Below are 18,205 nucleotides of genomic sequence, written 5' to 3' on the forward strand. Positions count from 1 at the left end.
TTATTCTTATTCCTGCCTCTTATTTATTCAGAGGGGAAATTATTAGACATCCTGAAATTAAATATAGAACAGCATGCAAACATTTATATTGTATTATTAGATGGTCAGTCTCTGGTCGAACATTACCACCATGACAAAGTAAAGGCATTTTGTCATTGCAAAGCATTGCCATCCCACAATGTAAACTGAAAAGGCTTTTTAGGTTACACGTCACCCCCTCCCCGACTTTTGCTTGCTGACTTACTTTTTCCATTTCCTGATCTTTTTTACATCTCTGGCAGTGGAAGATGCTTTAAAAAAAACAATAAAAAAGCAAGCTTCAAAAAGCACTTCCGCCCTGTTGACAGCCCTGCAACACTTCTGAGAGCTCCCTGGGAAACGCAAAGCAGATTTGTAGTTTTCCACCACACTTTACTGCGCATTGTGCTTCTGAATGTAGTACACCACAACAGTAGACCCCCAGTCTGATCTCTCTGTCATCTCTCTCTCCTTTTCTCACCTGTGTGTGTGTGTGTGTGTGTGTGTGTGTGTGTGTGTGTGTGTGTGTGTGTGTGTGTGTGTGTGTGTGTGTGTGTGTGTGTGTGTGTGTGTGTGTGTGTGTGTGTGTGTGTGTGTGTGTGTGTGTGTGTGTGTGTGTGTGTGTGTCCCATACATTGACCAGACTGTGGCGCCCCCTACATAGTCTAATTTGTCCCACCACAGTTTCATAATGAACCGAAAATATGTTTTACTGTGTGTGCCCTATGTATCCTGCAGTACCAAGCTAATTGTCTTGACAGAGTAAGTTTACATGCACACTAATATTCCACTATTATTCCGAAAATGACAATATTACAAATTTGATACGGGTCATGTAAACAGCAGTCAGCTCTGTGTGTTGCTTTGGTTGTTGTACACAAACCAATAAGCCAACGGTTTGCAAGGCTGGGGTAGAGATGAATGCCCAAAAGAAAAATCAGCTCTGAAATTGCTTAAAGAGAAAGGAATTCTTTTTTTCCTGCCTCAAGGATACACACCATGTGTTTTGGTGATGTTTTCTTTCATTTGTTTACAAAAAAACTCCACAGGGTACCTTTTTAATTAGACCACATGAATGCATGTTTGTACAGTATATGTATGCTTGTTCCTTTGTTAAAAACTTGTTTAGTCATGTTTTTATCATTCATTTTGTAGGGATTCACACATCATGCTGTATGTCATCAATTATTTGGTGGTCATTTTGTACAGTATGTTTCTTAACTGATCATTATTGAAAATAATATGCCTTATTTACCCTAATGTTGTCACTGGTGTGTACAACAGCACCTGCAAACATTATAAACATACAGTAGATATTGTATTATTAATACCTGCATTAAATGTCGGAGTGACAGCAGACAAGCGGCAAACCTGGTGGAGCGACATTATGTCAAACAATTGTGTGAGTGTGCGTGTGTGTGTGTGTGTGTACCTTCATCGGTATGTGTACAGCCATTCATTTGCACTTGCACATAACCATCCCCTTAGTCTGTGTCTGTCTCCCTCCATCCATTTCTACCTTCTTCTTTCCTCTAAGTGATGATTGTCCCACCAGCTTAGCTCATGCTAATGTCTGCAGCCATTAAGTGGATTTATGGCCCTGCCTTTCTGTGAGAGCTATATAAACCTTTCTTAAACTCCCAATCAATGCTCTTTCTCCCTACATACTGTATGTTTGCCCGACCTGTTTTTATGAGCGAGGGGTTACTCGGTCACAAATGTATAGTCTAAATTCTTTAACTAATACAATGTTAAAAACCATCTGTGTGGTGTGTCAGACTGTAAAACACACAAACCAGCTCCAAAACAGAGGCCGTGCACTGGAAATAAACACAATTGTATTTTTATATTCTATTCTAAATTTGGGGCATTTTGCATTGTTTTGCATTGGTTGAATAAGATAATCAGCAGCTTTCACACAATTTTCAAAAGTCTACAATCTTTTCAGCTTTAACTAGGAAATAATGTGTGGTGTAGTCTTAAAACACAGACATTATATTAACAAAACTACTGCTTATAAATGGAAATTTTTTTTCTTTTACTATAAGCTTCACAGATCAGCCCATAGCAGAGAATGACCTCTGTTTCTCCGAGGCCTTAGGACATCATGCATGTGTTATTTACATAAAAACACACACATTATCACACATTAGTCTCGTCAACAACTGTGTGTCAGTGTTGTTAATGGTCTTTGTTATGGTCTGTGTATCAGTTGACTTCAAAAACTAACTGCTCGGTATGGAACTAGGTTTGGTTCTGAGACCATTTCTTGTGTTCCACCATCATTCACTGTGTTTAGGATTTAAAGAGATACTCCAGAGATTTAGTATTGCACAGATACTTGCGAGAGACAGATTCAAATTCCGAAATCAAAGCAGCAGCAGCTGACATATCCTGACTTTTATTTCCTAGTATGTGTCACCCTTCAAAGAAATATCGGATACTACATTTCCCATAATGCATAGATAGCATCTTTCATTAGACCCTAACCTGCCTGGTAGATTCCCAAGCCTTTCAAACTCTATACAACACAACAAGTTTTGGTAACACTTTACTTGAAGATATCTACATAAGAGTGACATTAACCCTAACCCTAACTTGTCATGACAAAAACCAAATGACACTGTCTGACGGAAGCGTTATAGTGTCATAAACGTTTATGACTTGTTTATGTTTATGATATATATGTTATTTGAAGTCTCCAAGCTCATCTGTTTTTGTTTTATTTTACAGGATGAGTAGTGCTCCTCATGACAGAACTAATTGGTATATTTCAAAGTGTGACTTAAATTCCTTGTCTTAATGGGAAATCTAGTCCCTTCTACTTTCAGGCTCACCTTAGGGCAGCTGGTTTTTCCCGATATGACATCACGCGAGAATCGCTCAATCGATCAGGCTTCAAGTAATGTGTTTGTCTGTCCGAACAGCAGTGGACCGAACCAATCAGCGTCCGCCGTCCGGTAAATGGAGCTACTGGCAGCTATGGCCATAATTAGGTGTGTGCTTGTTCACAACAATGGCAGATGTGATGATCCAATCACCTGCCATGTTTTTTTTTTTTTAAAGTGCCCTTTCCCAAACAGTTTCCAATGACGGCTTCTCAGATGGTTCTGTGTTAACAAACCATCTGGCGTTTTTGTATCATTACTAAAATGTTTGTATCATAATAACTTTTCCTCTCACAAACCTCCCACCTAATTAGGAACATATCATCTGAGATAATACACTGTTAAGCTATTAGTCTGTTGATGCCTTTTCTAGTGACCTACTGTCACCAACATTGAGGGAACACAATCCAGGAACATGTTTTGGGGTCTGTTTTTATTACGTGTGCATTAGTCTTGCTTTGCCAGAGTCTGGCTACTCCACATAGCATTTGGGGATGGGAGGAAAACGTGCTCTGGTTTATTGGCATTTCTTTAAACCAATCACAATTGTCTTGGGCGGTGCTATTCACTGGAGAAAAGCCACAGAGATAGAGAAAAGGGGGTGGTGAGAAGATGCCACAAGTGTGTGTGTGTGTGTTTCTGTGTGTAAGTGAATCAGAGGGCAGTTTGTCATGTTGCTGCTCCACAGCCCTGATCCAAGCTGAGAGAGAGAGAGAGAGAGAGAGAGAGAGAGAGAGAGAGAGAGAGAGAGAGAGAGAGAGAGAGAGAGAGAGAGAGAGAGAGAGAGAGAGAGAGAGAGAGAGAGAGAGAGAGAGAGAGAGAGAGAGAGAGAGAGAGAGAGAGAGAGAGAGAGAGAGAGAGAGAGAGAGAGACTTGGGAAATAGAGGAATTTAGATTAAACGTTGGGTGAAAGAGATTGGTTAATTGGCATTTTATCAAAAGAGTGGACTGAACAAGTTCATTTTTTCATAACATTCCGTTAATCTATCGCTCCCTCCCTCCCTCCTTTCGCATCTCTCTTCTTTCCTCTCCACTTCCCCTGGAATGGCTGTTTTTTCAGTACGTGCCGTCATGGACATGGGAATTGATTGAATCTTTTATCAGCGATTTTATAATGAGAAACATATCATTTGAGGACATTAAAGTCAAAGTGAATCATGGTTATTGTCTGCTGAAGTCATTTATTTAAGTGATTGGGGGAAAAGACAGAAAAAGAAGGAAGCGGAACAGATAAGATAGGTGTTGGAAATAACCGAAGAACACCACCTAATGGAGGCTATACAAAATGTTTAGCAAGCACCTATTCAAAATGCAACTTTCTTACATTTGTGCCTTTTGGAACAACATTTGTGAAACCAGGACAAGTCAGGTAACGTGATCCTATAGAACTATTTCCTGGAAAGTTTGTTTAATTGTTGAAAAAATGATATCAGAAACTTTCAGAATAAGGGAGGAAACAAGAAAAAGGACACCTGTATAACGAGAAAAAGAATAGGTTAGAGGATGAATGCAGACAGAGTTCAAAAGTGAAAGTGGCACAATTGAAATGGATCACTTAACCACTTCTGAGGAAAAATTTATGTATCTTATACATCAACTTTTGATGATGATGCAGAAGAAGGCAGAGGTTGAGAGAACAAAAAGAAGGGAGGTACGGAGACAGATTGAAAGAGAAAAAAGAGAAAGATGTGTGTGGATTGAATTAAAAGTAGTCAAGTCGGACAGGTTGATAGATTGGAGTCATTCCTGTGACCCACCCTGTAGGTACACACTCACTCATGTAAAGGGAAAAGCCAAGATCAGACTTATTGTACGCGTGTGTGTCTTTAATTTCATGACAACTGAGGAACGAGAATTGGCTGTGAAACTTGCTTATCCATTAGAATATTATTCCGCATTGTCAGAGTGCCCTTGCACTCTCTATACCGTACCGTAGATAGGTGTGTGTGTGTGTGTGTGAGAGAGAGCGAGGGAGAGACGGACTACGTATTGTGCGTAGCTTTGATGTCTGCGCACAAGGCTGAACCTTGAGCTGAATGCAGTGTGAAGGGAATATCTGTGCACGAGCGAATGTGTGCTATATGAGCTAAACACAGGTTGACTCCTGGCTCCCACTTCTATTGCGCTGCATTGCAAAGCTTCTTATTGTGTTGCTTTCTGTTGCATTACATTGCATCAAATATATTGTACTGCGTCAAACAGATAAGCACGGAGGTGTTTTTTTTAACAATACTGATATGGTGATCAGACAAGGTGTATTAAGTCTTTGGAGGGCAACGAGAAAGAATAGCTGACACATATAGGTGCTATAACCAATAATATGTAGTAGAGTGGCGACAGTAATTACTGTAAAACTGCTGTTAAACATCTGGTGTTAAGTGCATGTTTTCACTGTCAGAAAGAATGTGCAATATGTTTACCTTTAAGGGTCCAACAGCTTGTCACTGCATGGGGCAGTACCCACAAAGATACACCGATTGTACCCCTTAACAAGGCTACATATTTGTGCTTTTACAGTTTGTACCCTATGGGATTAGTATCTGGTCCAAAAGCATTTAAATAAATAATATTACACACACTGGCTGGAATTCTACCCTGCAGGCATTGTAGGCTAATTCCTACCCAGGATTTATAGAGATCACTGCCAAAGGTCTCAGGGGCTGTTTTACAGGAATAATGTTTTTGGAAATACGCTTCTTCACTTTCTTGCCGAGAGTTGGATTAGAAGATCGATAGTGTAACCACTCTCATAACTGTCAGCTAAATATGAAGCTACAGCCAGCAGCACGTTAGCTTAGCCTAGCATAAAGACTGGAAACAGTGGGAAACAGCTAGCCTGGCTCTGTTCAAAGGCAAACAAAATGTACCAAGCAGCAACTCTAAAGCTCACTGCTTATCATGTTGGACTACTTGTTGGCCGGGCGCTGTAACTTCCTGGAGCCTTCACTGGTTGCCTGGCAACCTTAGAGTGACTGGTAGTTGAGTGCCTCCGTCTGCAGTCTTTGTGCTAAGCTAAGTCAATTGGCTGCTAGCTCTAGTTTTATATCTAGCACACAGACATTACACTGGTATTGTTTTGTTTTAAAATAGAGTGGCTTATCATCATATCAATTCTTAAAGCTACGGTGCCTCGTTTCTGCAGTCCCCATGAGGAATTCTAAGAAATGACAAAAACAATGTCGGTGCATCCACATGATGCAAGCCTTCGGCAATCGCGCACCACCCCCACCCCTCCTCTACGCAGATGCTAGTAGTTTAACCTGTCAAATCAAGGAGGACTTGAGAAAAAAAAAATCTATGGATTCTTTTATGTACTCTTCGTCTCCAAAGCTGAATGCTGCTGTTGTCCTTTCTCAGCGGTGACGTAAAACGCATTACTGGATCTACTGCGCGCGAATATCGCCGGACTACGATATATTGTAAACATAACCTTACTGAGTTATACAGAGAGTGGTTTGTGGAGCTGATAGGCTTAATTAGCTTTGTATTAACTCATTTAGCAATGGCTTGAATGTAACGGACATTCATTAATGTAAATTAGATGCCGTGTTGCTTTAAAGTGAAAAGTTTGAATAAAAACAAAAACATTAATGGTTATTTAATCTTAAATCTGACATGATGTGATACTAACATGATGTGAAATGGGAATCTATAGATGTGTGTCTCATTCATCAGGTCCTGAGTGTCTACTCATGTCCATTATAGTGCACTGTGCTGGCTGGACAGCTGCATCCCCTTAGCCACAAATAGCAGCACCCGCCAGGAAGACGCAGAGCTGCCACAACCCGCTGCTCGTGTAAACTGCATCAAAAATGAGCGGAGATCCATCCTGATGTGGGTTTTTTTCAACTGTGTTTGAGTCTGTGTGTGTCTCACCTCCCGGAACCGACTACACAGCTCCCCTGGGTGAATGACCATTGCACTGGACACGCCAGCGCCATGTGTCCAGGCCTGCGGTCGTAATCCAAGGTCACTTAACTCCACAGTTCACACACCGCTTACAACATTTACTAGAGCCTGTTATAGTGCACTGATGATAGAGTGCTGTGGTATTGCTAATTTATCAATGCTGCCCTGACCTGACATATTTACAGTACATAGCATGTACAGGTTGTGTGCCCAAGTGGGTGGATCCATAAAGGCATAAAAGGGATGGATGGTTGGGATCTTGACCCCATTAGCTGAATCAGATTTGATGAATGAGCTGTTATATTCATCCCTACAATAAAGTTAATTCCAGTTACAGTCTACCACCATGAATTATAGAAAAGTTTTTTCAACAAACAAAATAAAGGAAGCTTGAGCACATGCATGCAAGTCTAAATATAAATTATGAAAAAGTCAAATAATGGTAATTGCATAAAATCTATGTATTCTAGTCTATTTAATAGATACATATAATGACTTCCCCTACAGGCTTTCCTAATGAGTGGTTTAAGCTGTTTAGACAGTGATAGATATCTGATTAAACCGATCAATATCATTCTGTCAATCTCACTGTAATGATGGATGAGTACCGAGTACCTGTATGTCATCGATAATGTCAAAGGCTTTACAGAATGATAGCTATTTTGCTGACAAATGTGTGTCTGAGTGTAGGTGTATTCATGCGTGGGTTATGTGTGCGTCACACCGATGAATGTTTGAGAACAAATCCCTTGAGGAGAGTGAATCTTTGTGTGCGTGTGTGTGTGTTTTATTGTTTCTAAAATAAAAATGGTCCAAAAATAATGAGAGCAGGCTGTGACTCAGAGGTTGACATATGGTATTTTCTGTGACATCATCTTTAGCAACACTACAGCCTCAGTGCTGAGATCCTGCCAGCAACTGGTTCAAGCGGCTTCCAGCATGCTGGCTTTGTATTCGTTCATTTTATTTTTATTTCACTGCTCAATCCAGGCACACTGGTGTAGAAATCAATGTAGCAAAATAATCAAAATTACCTTATTGTCTTTATTGGAGTGGAGATGAGAGGAGCACCAATGACTGACAACATACAGTACAGTGACATTAATTTAGGCCTTTTTCAGAGCTTTTGTCTAGAAAGTTTTGAGTCCATGAGGACATATGATATTGATCGATTTTGATTTAGTTTTACTCTTTAAAAAAAGTCACATTTTAGTCTTGTTTTCAGCAGTACATTTTTTATCATGCATTTATCACTTCTAACCATTCTGAGGCTACAGTTGTCATCATTTTTGGTGTGTACAGTTACCATGGTTACAGGTGTCGTTCTCATCCATGGTGATGTCTGTAATGGTTTACACACAACGTGTACGTCACTCTGCTCTGCAGTAATACAGCAGACTGACTACACCTGTCATTGCGAACTGTTTGAACATAGCTGCCCACTCACGTTTGTTTTTGCTCACCTAGCTTTAGCACAGCACTTAGCAGCGGTGATGCTAGGTGAGCACTAGGTGAGGCTGTTCCTTTTCACTAAAATACTGTTTAGTTTACGGTCTGGATTTAGCCTGAGAGCTAAAATGTTGGAAAACATTAACATAATATTTCTTTAGTGAGCATCCAAAGGAAGGTTTAGATGGCTGACTGCTGACATTCATACTGCACTCATTTCTGATAGCAACACAAAAGATGGCACACTGAAAGTTACATTGACGTTACATCCACAGCACTTGACAATGCTGCGCTAATGTTAGGGTTGGGTGATAAGTTGGTTACACTTTACTTGAAGGTATCTACATAAGAGTGACATGACACTGTCATGAACGTGTCATTAATATTATAAACAAGTCATAAACGTTTATGACATAACGCTTCTGTCATTAAATTCATGTCATGACAATGTCATGTGTTCATGATAGTGTCAGATTTTCAAAATTCAGCCCATCAACCGGTGATTTTAGAAAAAAACTTACAAAATTTCAAGAAAGGAAATAGTCTTACCAATTTTACTGATTACACAGAAAAAGACAACCGTACATATTCTGAATTCAAGTTTCTCTGACACACTAGGGGGACTGATAAGAACTAGTGGCGAGGAAGGCCGACTGTTGCGTTGCCTCACGTCATTTTTGTCTTGGCCAAAAAGTTGCACTTGAACACATTGCAGAGGCTACAGTCGACGTATGTTCTGCGGCTGCGTGAGAGGAGATAATTCTTAATGCCAGCAGGCGGTTGTAATCTATTCGTCATTGAAAAAGGGAAACCGGATAAACAGTGTTGCTATGGTACAAACAACAAAACAGGGTTTGCCCGAATCAGCCAGTAGCAGCGCACAGTAGTGGTGTAACGGATCACAAAACTCACGGTTCGGATCAAATCACGGTTTTGAGTCACAAATTGTTTACATTTTCGGATCAGCATAAAAAAGGGGTAATTTTAATGATTTATTAAAAATGTAATAACATTAACTTTCAACAATAATTAATTCTTTTACCAGTAAATTGCGGTTAAATAATAAAAACAGATGAAAAAAGGGTATTTTACAATAACTTTGAATGCACCACAAGGTTGACAACAGCAGTGACCAAGTGCTAATTTGTGTCTTTTTGCTTTTAGCTTTAGCGGCAGACTGTTGTACGTCCTGGTGTTGGAATCCTCTACAGTGAACTACAGACACACTACACCGTTTACAGTTTAGCTGTCAGCATTTTAAACCTTGTTTAATCCAGCTACTAGCTAACGGTAGGCTAACGTTACCCAATGCTAAGTGTAACGTTGGTGTTTACTAGCGTGACATGTAGCGATGCTTCTGTTACCTGTGACATTGGTTTCGGAGCATCAGAGAGCAGCGCAGACATTTAAGTGGCACCGAAATGAGGCACCAAAATCTGCGTTGCTATTCTGTCCAGTAGATAGCGCTCGTTAAGGCACCGGTGCCATGTAATCACTGAATTTAACATGCGCCGTTCACGCGAAGAGAAAAGTTCGAAAACAGCGACAGTAAAAATGTATTTCACACACATTATTATTATTGTTAAACTTTGCAATCGATCCGCAGTTCACATGCATTCCGAACCGTGAGTGATCCATACGGACCACGGATCAACTATGGTCCATTGCACCACTAGCGCACAGCCAATGGTCCCTCTGCCTCACTCTCTGCCGGAACGACAGTGGAAATGGCTAGCTAGTCCATCCTTTCTCTCGGCAAAGATGAAAAATGAGAAGAGCCTTCTGTGTGTGTGTGCCATGGATGTATAATAAGAATGGAGTGTGCCCTGACTGCCTCGCGACTTTAGTCGTTTCCTTGCTTTCCTTACTTCCGTTTTTCTTATCGTGAAAAAACATCATGTTTCATCATATTTTTTATTGACCGGTCCACTGGGATTGTAGGTTGTACCACTACATAGTATGTGCCATAGTGATCTGTTCAAAACGGAACTAGATTGAGATTAACATGGATATCTGAATACCGCAAGCCAGTCAATATGTTATTTTTCAGATACAATATCGAAATGATTATTTATCCTAAATGCTGTCTCTGGCCATTATATATTTTGTAGGTGGTAATAGGTATATCTGTAAAAGGCATAATTTTTTTCCAAAAGGTTTACAATGTTTTGGAATAAAACTCTTCCTATGTGAGGTTATACATGTGTGAACACACATTCATGTAAGTGGATGAGAGACTATGCATAAACACAAACAGGCCCTGGCATGGCAGGCACTCAGCCATGCCAAAGGACATTATTTGGCAGCTGTCAGCTCTAATAGGAGTATAGCAGGGTGGGAGACAGATCCAGGCTCTGTACCAAGCCTACCAGGGTGCACTATCTGGCAGCTACAGTGCTTCTGCGTGTCTTGCTGTGTGCATGCGTAAGTATGAGGATGTTTGTGTGTCAGAGGGACTGGTGTATCAGACCCCCTTTGAGATAATTCATGCTACCACTTGCCACTACAGTGTCCATTTACCCTACTATAATCTGTGTGCTGGAATCTGTGTGTGTGTGTGTGTGTGTGTGTGTGTGTGTGTGTGTGTGTGTGTGTGTGTGTGTGTGTGTGTGTGTGTGTGTGTGTGTGTGTGTGTGTGTGTGTGTGTGTGTGTGTGTGTGTGTGTGTGTGTGTGTGTGTGTGTGTGTGTGTGTGTGTGTGTGTGTGTGTGTGTGTGTGTGCGTTGAATTACTGATGAAAAGAGATTTCAAGTGTTGGCTCTGTCACTTCATAACACCAGAAGACAAAGAAAAGGAGGGAGAGATGAAGAGACAGATAAACTACAAACACTATTCATGTTAATATCTCTTTCTGCCTTCTCCTCTAACTTACAAAAGCTTCATTTGGCATTCTAGTTCAGACAGCCCATTTAGACGCAACAGTTTTGGAACAATAACTATGAACATAGCATGTCAGACTCTTCAAAAAGGCTGCAGAACTGCTCATTGCAACCAATATGAAGGAGAATGGAAACCTACTTAATCGTATTATTGTTAAAGTATACAAACAAAACACTCAAGCACAATATGTAATGTTCAACAGGTAGGTGGAAAATCAGATCATTTGGTCATAATGAAGTTTTTTTTTTTTTTTTTTTTTTTTGTTTTGGGGTCTCACATTTCTAATTAATAGTGAAATATGAGAGACTGGTAGGAGAGAAAACAGCCCCCGCATGGTCATAAACTCGCATACATCCACCTAGCTTGCTCATTAGGTCATTTCAAAATTCCCTTTCCTTGCCCCGGAGGATGTTTTGTAAATTGAACCACCACAGACACACATATACATATGCAATTCCCTCCCACTGTAACCTCTCTAAATTACCACCCCTAAGAATTAAAGGGTGAGTCACTCCTCTGTGGAATCAAGTAACAACCGTAGGTAGGACACCAACAGCTGTGTGTGTGTGTGTGTGTGTGTGTGTGTGTGTGTGTGTGTGTGTGTGTGTGTGTGTGTGTGTGTGTGTGTGTGTGTGTGTGTGTGTGTGTGTGTGTGTGTGTGTGTGTGTGTGTGTGTGTGTGTGTGTGTGTGTGTCTAAAGCTTCTGTTTGGTGTGCCTGTGCGAGTGTGTGATCATGATCTGTGTCTTTGTGTAGGTTGGTCGGGTAGGTGGCGAACAGCAACACAAATAATTACACACCATCCCTGTTTGAGCAGCAGGGTTGCATCTCCATGCTCAGTTCCATGCTAGGTTACAGGGCCCTGGAATCGTCTGTGGGGGGCCTTGTAATATAAACTAACCTGCTGTGACAGTGAAGAGTGATTCAGCTACAAAATGCTGCGTTATAGACCCAGGGGAGTAAATGTGTGTGCGTGCGCCAGTATGCGTTTGTGTGCAGAACAATACTGAATGTCTTATTACATGACCATGGGGTGTTTTTGTCACTTTGTTTTTAGCACGAAACACACTTTGACAATTGAAAGCAATAGTGCACATTTAGTTATACAGCCAGGACCGGGCCACTGCAAGGTTGTGGTACACTAACAAAAACAAACTATATGGGGTTAAGTGATTTGGTTTCAGTGTTTGACCTCATTGATTTGCAGTTTGACCATGAAATAAATAGCTCCCTTCTCCTCGGGTGTTGCGTAGCATAGCAAAAACAGGCAGTTTGAGCAGCTAAATCTTTCTCCTCTGCTTTAGCCATGGTAAAGTTAGAGGATGGAACTTCATAAAGACAGTATTGAGTTATTACAGTCTAACCAAGTGCCACGTTTCACCCCTGAGAAGGTTCGTGCTGGGTGAATATTAGCACAGTTTTCAGACGCTAATCATTTTTCCTATATCCCGATATATAATATTCCTCAATGGTAGATGGCTGACTCCATTTGAAGCAACACGCTCATGCTCGCTCAGTTGGCTCATAAGGACTTTAAATGTGTCACTGTTATCAGTTTAAACAGCCACCTGGCTGCTGGGTTTTTGAACTTTTATATGTATTTTCAAATCAAATTTTGGGGCATACCAGAATCTTGTATTGTTTTGTGTTTTCTTACTCTGCAATATTTAGCAAATCTCAAGCGGGACAAAGCTGAGCATGTGGTGTTTTAAGTCTGTCAGATTGCATGAAGCTGTTTCTGTGGAGTTGTCCAGAAGTTTCATCAAACCACCCAGGATTGAAACCCTTGTTGATGGATATTTTACAGCCTTTGGCTGAATAATTTTAGTTTATGAGTTTTGAAAAATACAGTCTCAGTGTACATCAGCTTTTATTCATTATTCAATTCATATCCCGTCTTGCATTACACATATTTTTTGTAACTGAATAAGAAATAAGGCTCATTGGGCCTTGTATGGATGCAAACCTCATGACATTTATTAACAATATTCAATCTAGAAAACAACACTCCATAAAATTTAATAATAGGGAGTTTTCCATATGAAGAAAGTTGGCACAACCTTAACAGAATAGCCTTTGTCTTTGTACTGTACAGAAATGAGTTAATGAAGTCAGTAAGTTGCACTGGAATTTAAAAGAGTGCAATATGGGCAGAAAGAGAGCAGTTAACATTGCTTTAAAAGTCACAATGAAATTAAACATGACTAACTGAATCATACAAATATCACAGTACTACAGTTTGTTGTTGCAGTGTTAAACTACATGCTGGGCTGTCCCCGCATGCACTGCGCAAGAGGTAGGGTCCACCCTGGACTTGTGCAGCTCAGAAGAGAGCTGCTGTTCTACTTAATTTAGGTGATTTGGGCACAAGGACATAAAACAGACAAAACAGATACAAAAATACACACATGATTAAGTAAAATTAATGAAAATAACATAATATCCATAATATCCATCAGGCTCAGACCCCTAGCATATCCCTTGTGATATACATTATGGCAGCAGAATCCCTTCACTCATAAAGTTGTGATATTTACAAGAGACAGATTTAAAAAAAATAAAATAAAAAATAACAATGGGTAAAAGCAACGGAGGCTAAGATATCCTGACTTTTAGTTCATGGTATTGATCAACTCTAAAAACAATGGATCCTACATTCCCCATAATGCAACCAGTAGCATATTTTCACTCGACGCACCCTGTCTGGTAAATGCCCACGTCTTTCAAACTCCAACGTCCCCAGTATGTGGCGCATGTTTTCTGTTATACATTTTTTTGTTTCCAAGCCTGGAAATGAACCTGGAAGTGACTCTGATGACATCATCAGGGTTATTTTCAAACGCTTGACAAAGCTCCTCCGGAACAGCAGAGAAAATGTTTCAACTGTTGCTCGCATGACGAGTAAAGTTACCATTATTTTCCAAGTGTCCAAAAATGTCAGTAACATCAGCTCAGTAACATCACCCCACTTAAACAAACCCAATTCCAGTGGGTTTGAAACTACCTTCACACATTTTACTAAGGAGATTGGTTTAACCTATCAACATTTTATGACACGCCCAGGTTTTAGAAAAAAGACGGCATTTGAATATAAATTCCTCCAGAATTAAGAAAGCATGTGGCATGTACTGTATTTTCATGTGTGAGCCTGCAGCATACTGCATCTTCAATCCTCTTTCAAATCTGTGCTAGGAGTGTGTGTGTCCTTTGAAGTGCTGCATGTCAACACTTAGAGCTTCCACCCTTATCATTAAAGAGTCAGATATCCCTCGGCATATAGACTGATCTGGGGTTTACACAGCTACAACTTAAGTGTTGCACATTTTCTATTTGTCAGAACGAGTGTGTGTGCGTGTGTGTGTGCGTGTGCGTGTGCGTGCGCAATGATAGGGAGCTCGGATGTCCTCATATCACTCTGTATCATTTCAAGAGTGCTAATATTGCAAGTTAGAATAGTTTATGTGACAGTTTCCTCAGGGAGGGGAAGAAAAGCGAGAGATCAAGGGCTGGGAATACTTAAGGGAAATAAAGAAAGGGGGGGAAAAAAAAGGAGAAAATAGAAATTGGGCCAAAGGGTGAAACGGACCAGACACGACGATGTAAGAGTGCTAGAGCGACAGAGTCAGAGGGCTGAGAGGAGAAAAAAGAGAGACGGAGGGTTGAGGAAGCGATACAGGGAGAGATAAAAAAAAAGGCTCGTAGCGACGAAAATGACGAAGCAGGGTTGGGGTGGAGATAACAGGAGTGGAATGGAGTCAGACGCAGAAAGTTGAGAAGATAAGACAGGCGGGATTAGAAGGGGAGAGAAAGAAAGAGAAGATGTTGCCCAGGGAGATAGAGAGTGTAGAGAACAAGTACACAACAATAGCGCTCTTAAGCATTCTGGAGGTGACGAAAGCAACAGAGCGAGCGGGCGAGCGGGGAGATGAGAGATGGGGGGGGAGACAAATGAAGTAATAGAATGGAAGTGGACGAATATAAATGAGATGAGAGGAGAGAGAGAAAATGGATTGGCTAGCAAGCAGAAAATGCAAAGGGCAACTGAGATGGATGTGCGGGCACTGTATTCCCGTGGCACAGTCGATGGGTATTTATTGTCCCTGCGTGACCGTCAATGGACTTATTTCCCCGTGGAAATCATTTAACTTTCATTGTATCTGTCAAACCTCAAATGTTGTGGTTTTAAAAATAAATTCCATTACTTAGCTTATACATATTTACACACCAGAAGAGCTGACTTGTCATCTCAGCAGGGGTGTGATATCAAACAAACGTTTTGCCTGATTTATCCAGGGTAGGTTTTGCTGAGCTGGGTTGTGTTTCACTTTCACACCAGGGAGCTGCCCAGTTCAACCACAGACGACTGCTGGTCGCTGTGCAGCTCCACTGGAGCAGCTGAGCATAATGGCACCCTAGCTGTGAGAAGAGTATCAAGGGAGAGGAAAGAAATACCAATATCATTTCAGATTCCGATTTCTTTCCTGTCTGATACTTCTAACTTTACTGCTGTGCTGTGCAGTCACTTTAACAGCATCAGTGAGCATTTCTTTGGTGTCTAGTAGAAATTGAATTGCACGGTATGATTGCCCGCACCAGGGAGAGCATGTTTCGACTCTGTTGATTGGTTAGTTTCTGTCTCAGGTGGATGTTTCAAAAGCTCATAAATTGATTTCTACTCGAACTTGGTGGAAAAGTAGCCCATAAAGACAAAAACAGCTGTTCACTTTTTGGGCCCCCCTAGAAACGCTGTACAGTAATCTACATTTCCCTTAACGTAACTTATCTAGCATCTTTTATCAGAAACTCCCTGCTTGGTATATGACCACATTTTTTAAACCCCACACCTAACAGACATGTTATGAATTTCTGGTCTCAAGCCCAAGCCGAGATAACCCTGAGGACATCACTGTTTTCACAGGTTGACCAGTACTCCTCATGGTGTGTAAACTGATTTTCATGTGTAAAATAGGTGGAGTGCCCCTTTAAGTAATAACATGTTATGCCATGATATATTGGCATTGCTATGATGGATTCGCAGGCATGACGCCAAGTACTAAAAGTTATCATAGCAATGTCAATATGTTATCTAAATCATGTCCTGGAGTATACCAGTTTCCATTTAGTTTTCATGCTATTTTATACCTTCATTTGGGAACAACATACAAACAAAGAAACCTTATGACCTTCAAAATTGCAGCTTATAATTAGCGCCTATTGCGAGTCTACTGTGTTGAATTGCATTATATAGTACAGTTGTTCATGTTTTTATGCTTACTGGTCCCATGACCACAGGCAATCATTTCACAGCGGGCTTATACAAAAACAATTGCTCTGCTGCATTTTAGACGGCTGTGTTCAGGGTTTCAACAGTGAGATTAACAGTGAGGAAACATTTATGGGTCTCTTGATAGCAGCTCTCAGGTCACAGCTGATTTGTTGACTATGTCGCTATAATTTCCTTGTCACTGGCTACATGTTGATGTTTAACGTTCCCTTGTTAATGTGAGAAAACACTGGAAAAGTAAGTTAGTAAAAAGCAATTAAAAAGGTCAAAGAAGTGGAATTAGAATGCAACTTTTCATATGAGCGAGCAGAGCAGGTGTTGTGTTTTTTACCATACTAAAAGAAAAAAAAAACAGTGGCGCAATAGAAGCAAATTTGGTAGCTAAAACTCTGAAAGGCCAAGTAGTCCACCAGGGTTGTTTACTGTAGCAATTAAACTGCAATCACACCTATGACAATGATGCAGATTTGTATAAGACACACTTTGACAGATTACTTTCTAGATTCGGATTACTTGGCTGAAACCACCACTTCTCTGTCTTTCACAGAAAAGGCACGAGAATGTGTCCACTTCGAATACAACCGACCGACTACCTTCTGTCTATTACAAAACACAGTCCGTATGTCCACAGCTGCAGGTTCTGTGTGCTCCGAAACAGTTAAATATGCATGTTGGAAGGCTGTTTCCTGCCTGTGCTCCAGTTTTGAGGAGGCATCAGTACTTGTTCAAAGGCATCAAACAATAAAAGATGGCAAGAGTGAAAGTTGTTTTATTTATTGTTTTATACATGATTGACGCTCCCAGTTGGCAAACATCCACAGACTCGTGCTTTTCTTCTTCAATTTCACTTTCTTGAATTTAATTCTGAACGTTATCCGTTTTGGGTTTGTTTTTCATAGACGTGAGCAATCAGTTTGAAACTTGTCTTTATCCTCAGATAGAGCGATTAACATGAAGGTTGTTTGGATACTTTTAATAATGGATTTTCATATTATGTCCACGTGTTCCTTTTTTCTATATTTTATCATCTTTCTCACTCTTTTCCATCACATCTCTCTAACACTCTCCTTTGAGTCGTTTTTTTGTGTCTCACAAGGTCTCTCGTGTACCTTTGTGTGGATATTTGTGCTTTTTATCTACTTTTCAGTTTGTATGCAGGACGCTTTTATAAAGTGTTTAAATGTGTGTTTTTCTTCCTCCCTCTAGGACTCTGACGGAGCTTATGAAGCAGCCAGGGGAGGCAGCAATGGTGGATGGAACCGGCGTTCATCATCCTATAGGGACTAACGGCATCTCCGCCAGGTCACTACGCTCCAACAATGGTCAGTCCTCCATGTGTGTGTCTGTGTATCTGTATGGGTTTGCCTGCAAGCACACTGAGCTGATGTTAAATGACTGATAACAGAGGTTTTGTATTTGCATCACAAATCCGCTACTGCTTGCGTAATAATGGAGGTCAAATGGAAAAATGGTCCAAAGTTGGTTCAATGGTCCAATCTTATCTATACTCTGTAGATAAATGTGTTCAGATCAGTTACATTACAAGACGTGTCTTAAAGGTCCCATGACATGGTGCTCTTTGGATGCTTTTATATAGGACTTAGTGGTCCCCTAATACCTTATCTGAATTCTCTTTCCCAAAATTCAGCCTTGGTGCAGAATTGCAGCCACTAGAGCCAGTCCCACAATGAGCTTTCCTTAGTATGTGCCATTTCTATGTCTGAAGCTATTGAGGAGGAGGGGGGGGCAATGTGGAGGGTGGGGGTGTGGCCTTGACCA

At 40.7% G+C, this 18,205-nt stretch overlaps 1 protein-coding gene across 1 annotated transcript in view; it reads left to right on the forward strand.

The window, feature by feature from the left end:
* The window catches only part of LOC114569300 (protein shisa-8), a 136,974-nt gene that overhangs the window by 62,678 nt on the left and 56,091 nt on the right, over positions 1–18,205 (forward strand). The window contains exon 3 of the mRNA XM_028599124.1: positions 17,633–17,748. Coding sequence (XP_028454925.1) covers positions 17,633–17,748 — 116 coding nt within the window. The remainder of the gene's footprint in view (positions 1–17,632; positions 17,749–18,205) is intronic.

The sequence above is a fragment of the Perca flavescens genome, chromosome 15 (genome assembly GCF_004354835.1).
Source record: "Perca flavescens isolate YP-PL-M2 chromosome 15, PFLA_1.0, whole genome shotgun sequence".
Lineage (NCBI taxonomy): Eukaryota > Metazoa > Chordata > Actinopteri > Perciformes > Percidae > Perca > Perca flavescens.